This window comes from Corvus hawaiiensis, chromosome 2 (assembly GCF_020740725.1).
Source record: "Corvus hawaiiensis isolate bCorHaw1 chromosome 2, bCorHaw1.pri.cur, whole genome shotgun sequence".
NCBI lineage: Eukaryota > Metazoa > Chordata > Aves > Passeriformes > Corvidae > Corvus > Corvus hawaiiensis.
The window spans coordinates 108,640,572-108,652,921 of NC_063214.1; the positions used below are offsets into that span (position 1 = coordinate 108,640,572).

General features: G+C 38.9%; 1 protein-coding gene across 9 annotated transcripts in view; it reads left to right on the plus strand.

Moving 5' to 3' along the window:
• Positions 1–12,350, plus strand: part of CNKSR2 (connector enhancer of kinase suppressor of Ras 2) — a 209,142-nt gene that overhangs the window by 38,156 nt on the left and 158,636 nt on the right. For all 9 annotated transcript variants that reach the window (XM_048287674.1, XM_048287690.1, XM_048287658.1 and 6 more), the window contains exon 3: positions 10,374–10,576. In XM_048287674.1, coding sequence (XP_048143631.1) covers positions 10,374–10,576 — 203 coding nt within the window. The remainder of the gene's footprint in view (positions 1–10,373; positions 10,577–12,350) is intronic.

Sequence of the window (12,350 nt, forward strand, 5' to 3'; positions counted from 1 at the left end):
ACACAATAGCATGAGTTCAGATTGCAGCTTCTAATTTAAGATGAGGTTTTTGCAGTCTCACAATTGGCTCCTGATGGCTCCTCGGGGATATGAAATGTTATTGTTGTATTGATTTTAGTGGACTTAATTTGAATTTATTGTTCACCAATCAGATAAACCTCTTAGAAAATTTAATTCAGAGGCAATCCTTTTGGCTGTATTGGTCCTTTACTTACAGGTTTTTCTTTTTTTATTGCATCAGTGAATGTCTATCCTGGGTAGGGCTTGCCTTTTCTTCTGATTTGACTCTAATATTAGCTGTATTGTTTAGGAGAGCATTAGGCCTATGACTCTCCAGTGTAGGATAACTGCTAATTCAGATAGTCACTATGCAAGGTTTTCTTTTTTTAATGATCTGATTTTTTTTTTCTGTTTCACTGGAGTTTGACAGAGGTTCCATGATAGAACTTAGCATGAGTTACAAAATATATGATCCAAATGAGTTAACATCTCTTTGGATGCTGGAGATGATGGGTAGCAAGATGAGCTATGAATAGTAAAGTTAATTATGCCTTGCAAGCTTAACCCCTGATTGATTTAAAAGTAATTATTAAAAAACCAAAAGGATTGTTGCTTCTGCTTCTCCCCCCTTTCTCTCTGAGTTAGCGAGTGACCACCTAAACAGTTTTTGGCATTGAGGAGAAATGAGGGGACAGAACACTTTCCACTGTTCTTCTCTGTTCCTGCTCTACAGAGGAGAGTTTTCCAACACAAAGTTGCTGTCACTTAGGAAAGCTTCTGCAATATTGATTGCTGATGTGCTTTATTCCTGCCCCTTTCCCCCCCTCTCCCCCTGTATTTTTTGGGGGTAAACTTCTCCTTGCAGTTTCTGCCCTGGCAGCTGTTGATATGGCAAATGGCAAACCAGCTGCTTATGTTGCATGCCTATAGTTCATGGGGCTACATTTTTGTACTGGGTGAAAGTGGAGAGCCTGAGCAAGGATATCTGGCGGGTGTGAAGAGAGCAAGGCACCCCAAGTGGGGGCTCTTTGAACTGTGCTAAACACCCAAACTGCCACAGTAATAGCTGGAAGCCAGTTATGATTGGTAACGCTGTTTAAAGGATGTTCTTTATGGGTTTTTGACAGAAGGTGGGTGGGTGGCTGGCTATGGTCTCTCGCATTATTCGCCTCCTGTCATAAGCGCCTGCAACAAATGGATCCTCCAGTGTTCGTGAGCTGATCAGAGGACGAATGGTGGCCTGTGCTATCCATCTTCAGTACAGTCTCTCTTGGCTGCCAGCCTGCCATCCTCTTGACAGCAGAGCAAGCATTCCGGTGGGAGATTCACAGGTTTTCTTTTCCTGTGGTGCTTCAGAGAAGGAGGAACAAAATTTTTGCCCAGCTGCTACTGCTGTTACAGGTCACAGTTGCTGATAGTGGTGGGGGTGTACATCCTGCATACCGTCATTGGAGCTGAATGTGCTCTGGGAGAGGGCAGGCAACCTAACTTACATGGTTTGTCTCTTCCCTCTCTCCTTCAGACTGTGAAGGTGGGAGCATGTTCAATAGATTATCATGCCTCGGTGCAGCTTTGTGTTTTATAAAATCCATATGTCAGAAAGGGCAAGATAAATGAAATATTCTCTGTGCTTAAAAGAAAGGAGTAGTGAGGTCTGTGGTGGTGTTTTGTTGCTGCTAAGAGTTTGTTGCATGTTTTTCAAGGTCAGAAACCTTGATGAAAAAACTATGATGGATATATGCTGGCAGACTTACTTTATTTCCAGCAAGACAAGTCTCTTGTTCTTCTCTTTCTGTTTAAATTGGGACATGCAATCACACTGGTGGTGTCAACAGGTAGATTTTTGCTTGATGTGGAAGGGCATTTTTATTTACACTAACAAAATCACCCAAAGTAATTGACATCTCAAAACTGGTTGAAAATGGTAAACTAAGGAACAACATGTCCAGCTCTAGAGATACAGAAGAAACTACTGAGTTTAGTGCCATATTTCTCCACTATTCCCAGGTAATAAAACATACAGTTGTTCATCAGTTCTAACAATCGCCATTCAGAGCTTAGCCTCAACATGATCCTTTTCAGTATGTGTGTGAGGGTGAAGCTAGTCTAACACTGCTTCACATTCAATCATTAAACAAACAACAGTGTAGCAGACCTTCATCCACACATGAAACGTGACAAGCCTTGTTTCTTTGGTGGTTGCTTTAAAAACTGAATGTGAATGAACAATGCCAACAGAAAGTAAAATGAGAAGAAAAGGAGATGATGCTTACAAGAAGAGAAATGCATAATAAAGAAAAAATTGCTTAGATAATGCCATCAGATCACTGTATCAGTCACCAGGTTTGGAGTGCATCTGGAGGTCTTGTAGCTCCTGCTATGCATAACTGGCGTGAAGAAAGCAAATAAATGCACATAGTTCTTTTTCCATCATCTGTTTGTCAGGGGATGGTATTTCATTTACCAAAACTGGGTATGACCATATTTTGCTGAATGTCCACAGACTGTAAATTTTATGTCTACTTGGTGTCATTTTTTTCCTAGAAAACACTATATACTGCCTGGAGAATACAAAGACTGAAGACTGCACAGCCAAACATGGCTTCTTCCATCTTTAAGAAAATAATCTAGTTTACCACAATGCCTTGATAAATGCAATGCCACATGGAGATTCTATTTTTTTTAGTTTTGCTTTACTTCTCCTAAGTATTATGTTCATTTTGTTTACATGAAGATTAAATTAGTTTAATTTGATCTTGCAAATATTTTTTACATAGAGATCTTAAAGTAGGAGATATGTTGTTATAAGAATATTTGAAAAGCTTCACAAATAATTTTTGAATGCTCTAAAGTTTTTCTTTAACAAAGAACTTTATAATGTCCCTGTGAATTTGCAAAATAATTTGTCAGGGAATCTTCATTTGTGTTGAATAGAATTTGGTTAAAAAAGAAAACAAAACAGTTTTTGCTTTATAGAGCATACTGTTCTCAGTACGAGTTTTCATGCTAGTTAGTTAAATCTGCTATGGCTGCACAGGAATTTATTGCACACTATATTTGAATTTGTAAAGATAGAAGATTGCAGCCAATGAAATAGCATTATTATTTGGCAGAGAAAACATTGGTGTGCATTAACAGCATGAAATTACTTATCATTTACCACTAACACAAAACATTTATATGCAAATGAACGTAAAAAATAGACCTACTTTACCCATGAATGATTTGATGCCTCTTAAGAATTATGCCTTTTATCTTAATTTCATCTTCCTGCCATTTCTCACACAGACATACTTTCCTTTGCACTTATCACTAGTCAGATCTTAAAACTGTTTTGTCAGTAACAGTGAATATTAGACTTAATCATCATAGTGCTAAATGAGGAAGGCTTCATTTCTGAATGGAGATTTGTATGTACTGAAGGTGGAATTTACTGTTAATATTCTGAATGCTCATAGCAGAAAAATTACTTACCCTTTTCACTGTTGCCCTTTGCAAGTTAAAGTTCTGCTTATATATCATACATCAAGTGTCTTCCTGTGCTCAGCCTGAGCTAACCTGACTGCAGTGTAGGAAATCCTGAAGTCCACCACCAGATCAATAAAGCTAAGGAGCTAAAGAGTTTCTGGTAGCTCATACAGATCACATTGAAAATGCGTTAGCAAATCTTTTACACAGAACTGCGGTAAACCCCGTGGTGTGCCAAAGGCAGTAAATATGTCTGTATGCAAAAGGTGAACATCCTTCTTCCCACCAGCCTCAAGAATCAGTTTTGGATCCCAGATACATTTTTAATTCTGGGGTGGTTTTCTTTTTCTTTTCTTTCTTTTGGTGTTTTTTTTTTTTTTTTTTTTTTCCTTTGGACTACTTAGAGGTTTGGGCAAGTATGAAATACATACACTGGTTCATAGAGCCATAGCCTGGTTCAGGTTGGGAGGGACATTTATAGAGATGTAAACCCCTAGTTAAAAGCAGACTGGATAAAAAGAGCTGTTACAGTTTAAAACGTTTTTAAAAGGTAGTGTGTTCACAACAATACTTCCTTCCTTTTTCAGAAAATTATTTTAAACTGCTAATTAGCTTTTTAAGACTTTCGGAAATGCATGTAACTGAATATGGAACTGGTAGTTTGAATTATGAAGAAATAAGAGCACTTGGCTGGCTGGGGATAAAATTACATGAGAAAGTAGAAAAAGAAAAAAGTAATGAGCACTTGGTCTTGCAGAGTCTGTTGGTTGAACAAGAATAGTTTATTGTTGATTGAAAGAAGAACAGTTTATATAATTGCTCTATTAGTGCTGCAAAGCATGGCCAGGGCTCAGCTTTTGCTTGATTGTGGTGTAGAAAAAGAAGGGCATTTTTCGAGAAAGGAGATAATGATGGTGACTATGAATCTTTCCTGGGTTCTGCAAGGCTATAAATATCATGCACCTGAGTTTTTTCTGACTGTAAACATTTAGGACAAATATTTATACTCTTTGAAACCATTTGCCTTTTAATCAGTGTTTGTTTAATAATTGCAGTAAATGTTAAGTGTCATTTGAGCTATCTGGGGTTTCTGTCCTTATCTGCTTATTCTGTGTTTATGAAACAGATGTGTTAGGATCATGTGTTGTGCACTTCTAAATTACCCCATATGTCAGTGCTATTTGAAGGAGAGATAACCTTAGTGCTGGCATTTCGAGATGCTGGAGGAAGGGCCGTTAGAAATATATGTTGTAGGCAGATCTGATGAGGTATAACGTTACATAAGGCACCTTCCGTATGACAAGCTGTGATATCAGTTGCTCGCAGCTTTGGGCTGGTAAGCTATCTGCCTCATACTTTGTGGGATGTGTTCAGCCAAATGTTTTGGAGAATGAGGTTCAGATGCATTTTGTTCATTTTCAAAATCAGCTTCGCAGGCAAAGGTTAGAACTTTTCTTGGTGAATTTTTTTCCACCACAAATTTTCAGGTGTGGTTTTGAAATTGCTGCCATGTGCTGTGGTATTCATGTGATGCTGTTTGGATTATCCATTTAAAATCTTCCTCAAGCTTCTCAAGAAATGAGGACCCTGTGAACTTTACTGTTTCCAGGTTGCTTGTTTAAAAGCAAATAAATAACACATACAGAAAGGATACTCAAGAATTAAGTGTGGAAGATGAAAGCACTGAAAGATAGTGAAGAGAAGAATTAAACTCACTTGAGGTGATTTTAAGTCCATTTCTTAGCAGCCATATGCTATTCTTGCCTAAAACTCCTGTGTTCATCCTGTGAATAAGTGGAAAATGACTTTTTATTGCATTAGAGAGAACTTACTATTTCATCCCTGTGATAGTTATCTTTATTACTGGAAGATACCAGATATAATCGAGCAGTTTCACTTCTTTACAGATAATTTATTACTCAGTACAGCTATCTAGACTATAAAATTTGTCGTTTTGAAAGGTTGCCATTTTCTTCTTTCTTTAAATTACATTGCTTGTGTGTGTTACAAAAAATATTTTCCAAATTAAAAAAAAACCTTTACCTTCTTCAGTTTATACAATCCTGGTTGCCTTCTGCAGAGGAGCAGCAGAAATTAATTGATGTAAGCACTGCTATCTGCTCTGCTGTCTGGTGAAAATACTGCTTTTATTTTCTTCTTGCCCTCAAGCACCAGTGTTACAGTAGCATCTTCATTTCCCATCTTGTGTCTCTTCAGTAGATGTTAGCACTGGTCACTGCATGCCTTTTGCTCCACATGGTTTCCAGCAGTATGGTTTTCATGCCTTTTGTTCCACAAGGTTTTCAGCTTTCTGGGCTGAAGAGAAGACACAGTGATTTAGAAAGGTGGGCAGAGAGGCCATATGCTCATTTCCCTGTTGTGGAGTGTTTGTAGGAGTCAAACAGTGTCACTGAACTTGATGTAGCATTTCTGCTTGGAGGCATAGAGGTATTTGTGGTGCCATAAAAGTTGTGATTGAGACAGCTGTTTTAAGGGATTTCTGGATTTGTTAATGGGTCTGTGGTTATGTCTGTATTGCATGTTGCACTGTGTTTATATCTGAGCTTGGCTTATTTAGGTAGCTGAGATGTCCTTGCACTTGCAGTGGGCAGTATAAAAATACCCTAAACTGAGGTCCTGGCATCTTCTAGACTGTCTGAGCCAGCAGAGATAGTTAGCACTGTATGTGTTAGGAACCCTTTACTTTTCAACCTGTGCTGACAGTGTCAGATGCACTTCCCTGCCAGCAAGAGTCAAGTGAATTTAACACAGGAAAGAGGTGAAGTCTAATTTTTTTTATCATTATTATTACCATTTTTTTTAATTGAGGGAATCAGGGAACACAACTACTGAACATTGATCAAGCTGTAATTTTGCTTTACTTCCACATTTGGTTAGTGAACTCTCTTCCTGCTCATGGGGTGCTGGTGAAGGGATAGGCTGGCAGAAGGACCAGGCTGGCTCTTCTCACAAAAATACCCAGCAAAACTCATCAGTGGTGATTAGAGCTGCTCCTTGTCAGCATATGAAGAAAAGAGCTACAATTCCTCACTCACACTGTCATGTGAAGCCACAGAAAAGTAATTAGCAGGTAAGATGTCTTTTAATAGCTCCCACCACCTTTAGTTCAAACACCTGCTGACAAGCTATTACTCTGTGTAGCTTAGCTTCATCAAGTTCTTGTTTTATGATTGCCAGAAGAGACTCCATTAGAGCCATTTCTGTTGGAGTGGGGTATCTCTGAAGTGGCCTCTTGTGGAGGAAGCGGATGCCCAGACTTGTGTCACTTCTCGTAATCTCTACAAGCATGCAGAGATTTCTTTGTGCTTCTTTCAGTGACTGTGAATATATTTTGGCTAATGAAAGCACAACTCGTGTTAGTGCTGTCTAAATGCAGACTAGAGGAAAACAAAGAACTGTCTGCTTTGCCTGCAATTATCTTCTTACAGTGCTTGAAAATAAACGCAGTGCATTTCTAAGAAAACCATATTGTTAATAGTATATTATCGAATATAATGTATGATTAAACTTGGCAGTTTTTATTTAAGCAAGCTTTTTTCCAGTATTAGAACACACAGCTCTGGTCGCTTTTAGTGTGGGCCAGAAATATTAGTGATAAACAAAGTGGGGATTTTGTTAGCTTGGCTGCTGTTTTAGCATCCTTCTACTTAAATGCTTCGATAAACACAGCTGCCCAAAAATAGATTTTGCCTGAAATTTATCTCTGTATATTCCATCTCTGGCTTTATCTGTATCATATTGCAGGTGGAGGCTTTACCAAAGTCGGTGCCATCCTCATGTGAGACTGAATTTACATGTGGTTTAGGCTCAGTGTTTTATGTTAAAACACACACACACAGACACACATTTAATGAAAATGTGTGAAAATAGGCTTTGAATCTGTTAACACTGCCTCTTCCTTCTCTCATATCTGGTGGTGAAAAAAGGCATCTGAAAAAGAATGTGGCTGTAGGTGGCCATCACTTAGATATTAAGAGGAAGCCACTAAGCTTTTATAGCTGATTTTCTAAAGAAGCATATACATAAATGCAGCCTTTTTTTTGAGTGTTGTTTTGCTTGGTCTGCAGTGTTAAATATTGCAGATTTTGTTTTCTTCTGATGCTTTACTTTCTGGTGCTACTTCAGGTTTGTATGCTGCCTGCCAGGGCTTCCTCTGGGGTGGGCATGGAACGCCTGCACAGGCTGGGGACCAGCGCCTGCCTGTCCAAGCAGGTGACAAGGTGACAAAGAGGAGACAGCAAAAGAGGGGGAGCTGAAAAGATGTGGGGTTGTTGAGGACTGTTGGGATCCAGCCTGGTCCTCAATGTGGTCTCCCCTGGCCGCGAGCCCTGTGTGGGGCATGGCTTGTGTGGCAAGAAGGTGCCTAGGCTTGTAGGGCACCTTGCCCACTGCCCCCCCTCTCCTGCCTTAGTTTTATATTTGGATAATCAGACTCAGCTCCTTAGGAACAGCTTGCTGAATTGTGAAATTCAGTGTTTCAGTGCATGGGAAAGAAGGCAGCCCTGTGAGAAGGCCGGTGGTCAGCCTGCGGTCACGCCCCCCACGTTTGGGGGTGTGAGTGCCATGCTGTTGTGCCTTGCTTGTGGTGGGGCTTTGCTTTGGCTGATCTTTAAGACATTTTCAGTGATTTATCATTCATCCAGAATATCTTTCATTTGTTTCTTCCCCCATTAATTTTGCCAAAATGAGCTAGATGCTCAAGAAGCAGGATGAAGTAAGAACAAACCTGCTAATCTTTTTCAAACTTACTCCTACCTACTCCTCAATCCCCATCGTGCTCCCGCAGCCAGACCAACCACAGAAAACTGCGGGGAAAAACCAGATATGTTTTTATCTGATGTTTATCTCTTTACTTTGGACTGATTTAATAACTTATTAGTTATGAGCCATTTAGCTGCATAATAAAGTACATTTTACTTTTCAATCCCAAGTAATTGTTTTCATCTTGTAATTTTTTTATTTATAACCTAATACTATCTGTTGTGTAATTGCTCTTGAATATTTACATGATGGAAAAGTCACTGCCCAAACATACATTTTATCTAATTGGGGACTGAATGGGGTGGCAGAATACAGCATCTGTGTAGTTGAGAATCATGCCTGCAAAGCCTTCCTTGCCCAAGGTAGGGATGTTCACAGAAGTTCCAGTAATGGTTTGTAAAGCACAACCTTAGTGTATGGTTAGTGTCCCCTTAAGCTGAGCTCCAAAGTGCATTCTCTGCTGTGGAAGGATGGTTGTTGTCTTAGCAGCTCCCTCACAAAGTGTGCTCAGTTTACAAGCACACAGAGCTGGCTGGGAGATGGCAGACGAGCCGTGTGCTGTAGTTTCTCCTTTCCATCATGAGCCCCCATTGGCGTGGGAGTGGATGTTGTGGGAGGGCTAGGGGCTCACCGGGACTGGCTTCAGTATAATGTTCCTGCAGTCCCTGTGTAGTTAAAGAGGATTAAATTCATTAGGAGATGGTTTAGATTAGGAGCATGACAACTGCTGTAAATAATCACCACCTCACACCCTGCCCCCGCAATTCCTATAGAAAAACAGCTAAGGTAAATAAGCTTCAGCAGTCTTAGGTTAGCATTGGCGAGTGTATCTCTTCCCCCATCTCTCCTTGTGGACAAATCAGCATGGGAAGCAAACCAGGGGCGTGGGAGGAAAGCTGGGGAGGACATGGAGTGTCATTAGGAATTAGATTTTTCTATGTGCATCTGGGGGGCTTTGTGTGTTCTACTTCATCGTTTTTGGTAGGAAATGGTTCACATTCTGTAATGAGTAGCCCCTTCCATTGTTGACTGAACAAGCTGTCAGCAGCCCATGCTATCACCGTTTGATGTGGCTGAAGTGAGAACTTCCAAAATTCATAATTCTCTTAGAGGAGTACTAAGCTCAAGTCTGCAATTGATCAGTCCTTTGGAAAGGCAAAATAAGTCCTTTTTGTATCTATCACTCTTTGTGTGTGTCAGGAAAACAACTCTATTATAGAAATAACAAATTGCTGATGGTACTATATTATATTGTAATTGAGGAATAAATCAGAACATTTTCTAGAGGTGTTTTGGTAACATTTTTACCTTTGAAGGATTTCCAAGTACTATTTGTTAATATTTCTGCATAATTATTTCTGTCTCTGCTGCACAGCTAAGGACCTTAATTTAAGAGATTGACTCTTAAATGGAAACAAAGTTTAAAACTTGACTTTAAATTAGCAACATAGAGGTTGAGCAGTGCAGCGCTGTGTTCTCTGGTCTGTGATTGTGGTGGTCCTTCACTGCTAAAAAGAATAGAAGTATGCTAGTTAACTTACTTAGATCTCTGAAGCCAACAAAACCAATTTAGTATCACACCATGTCCGTGCTGCATACTTGCAAGCCCTCATGCTGGCAATGTGTCTTAGGAATTATTGTGAGTATGGCCATGGGGTACTGGTCACTAACCATCAGGGTTACAGAGAGAACCCTCTGATCAAGGCCAGGTTGGATGGGGCTCTGAGCTCTGAAAGTGTCTCTGCACGTAGCAGGGCTGTTGGAATTAGAGAATCTTGAAGGTCCCTTCCAGTCCACATCGTTCTATGATTCTGGTGATTTGCTGATGGTTTGAAACACAGTTTTCCAGACTAGGTTTTTTCTTCATTTTGAGATGTTTTTTCTCAGTACACTTAGAACAAGCTAAAGGATCACTCATAATTTTGCTCTTTTTCTGTTCTGTTTCTATGTGCTTCAGAAACAGAACATGCTGTACATTTAAAAACTGAGTGGGTGTATTTCTACCTTAATTATTAGGAATGGTTAAGTTTTGAAGTAGAAGAGCAGTCTTGCTGTTCTTAGTTCTTCCTGTTCATCTGTAAAGCTAATTTTATTTTGTTTTCCTTTTTTTTTTTTCAATGTAGAACTATGGTTTGGAAACAGAAAATCTAAAAACTCTTTCTCACAAACTGAATGCATCTGCCAAAAATCTGCAGAACTTCATTACTGGGAGGAGGAGGAGTGGTCACTATGATGGAAGGACCAGTCGCAAATTACCGAATGATTTTCTGACATCAGTAGTGGATCTGATTGGAGCAGCCAAAAGTCTTCTGGCTTGGTTGGACAGGTAAAATCTCCCAAATGTCTCACAGATAACCAGATCATGCACATGCACAAAGCCCCAGCTTGTTTACAAAATGTATTGTAGACACTGAATGGAAGCAGAATTCATTCACATGTTCTGAGGGGATGTTTGTACCAATTCTTCTTTTTTTATGTCAGCCTGCAATTCAGATTAGCTTTTCAGTACAATACCTCCAAATGCACTGTGACCCTGCACTATACAGTAAAGCAACAGGATGACATCATTAGGTTATATATGTATTTTTTATTAATATATAGCAGCACTTTAACCTGCATAAATCAGGTTCATTGCTTTGATACTATCAAATTCACAAAACTGATCATACTTTTCATTACATGGGTAATGAAAATATAACTCCAATATAATTCCAGAGTGTGTGTGTATACAAACATGCATGTTGTGGTTCGGGTTTTTTAAATAGCAGTGAAATACTTCTGATACTCTAGAGGTAATAGGAACTGTTCTACACTTTTACCTCTGTTACCTAGGAAGTATGTGGGACCAGGACTGAAGTGCTCCCCTTTGCTACATTTGTAATGACTTTTTTTCTAATTATAACAAGATTAATGTGAACGTATTTAAGATGATCGTTGAAATTCCTAAAGTGGTTAAAATTAGTCTATCTGTATGTCTTTATATAATGCATCACAATGAATTTTCACCAGAGAAAATAAAATGCTTATCTTGATTTAAAGGTATATCTTATTTTGTGTCCAGCAGCTGAAGTTTTGTTCAGAGTATGATCTTCGTGTAACTTTTAAAATCCAGCAGAATTATTTGGTTTTACTGCTGTGTGCTTTGTGTTTCATTTTTCTGAGGAAAGCTGGCTTCTCTCCCATAAATGACTTCCATATGAATGGTTTAGGTGAGGCCTGAATCTTTTTTGTTTCTTAAGCTGGACTGCAAGCTCTTTGTTTTGTTCAGGAGATTGCAGCTACCATTGCTTCTTCTTGTCTACTCCCTTTCTAGCCTTTCCTCAAGTTTCAAACCCAGAGTGCCTAAAGTTGACTCCTAAATTTCTCTTTAGATATTTAACATTAGTTGTGTAGAGAAGTAGTGCAATCTCATGGAAAGAGTTTAGTACTGAGACTTGAAAAATTTGAAGTTTATTTTTAGTTCTGTCTCTAGCCTGTTATTACTTGGAATACCTGTAGGCTTCACTTTTTCTCCCTGCAAAATCACTTTTGGCAGAGAGCAGCATATCATACTGTGCTTTAAAACTGAAAGAACAGTAGAAAAACATGTTCTTTTGCATAGATGGATTAGTTTTTGCCACTTCTTTCTATTTAGAAATAATCTTGTTCGGTTTCTCATTGGAACTGTGGTCATGATTAAAGACTGTTAGTTACTAAGTGAAAGTTCTTTTTGGGTTTTGATTGTTCGTTTGATGGGTTTTTGAGTTTGCTTTTTTTTTTTTTTAATAGTCTGATATTCAAAAGTAAATTTCATATATATACACACACACATTTTTAACACACTGAAGAACAATGGGTGTTTTTCAACTTAATATGAATTTATTAATTGAAGTTCAGGAAGAAGGTAGTTTTTAATGCTAGAAAACATCTGCATTTGAGGACTGATGTGTCACCGTAGTACTGTGCACTGAATGTACTTTTGCATTTAGCTGAAATGAAATGACACCTGATCAGACCCAGGAATTCCAAGAAGTTAAAAATGAGGGCAATTAGGGTGGTATCATGCTTTCAGCAGTGCTGTCTTGAGTGTCCAAAGAAGGCTTCAGATTTCTAGGAAAGTC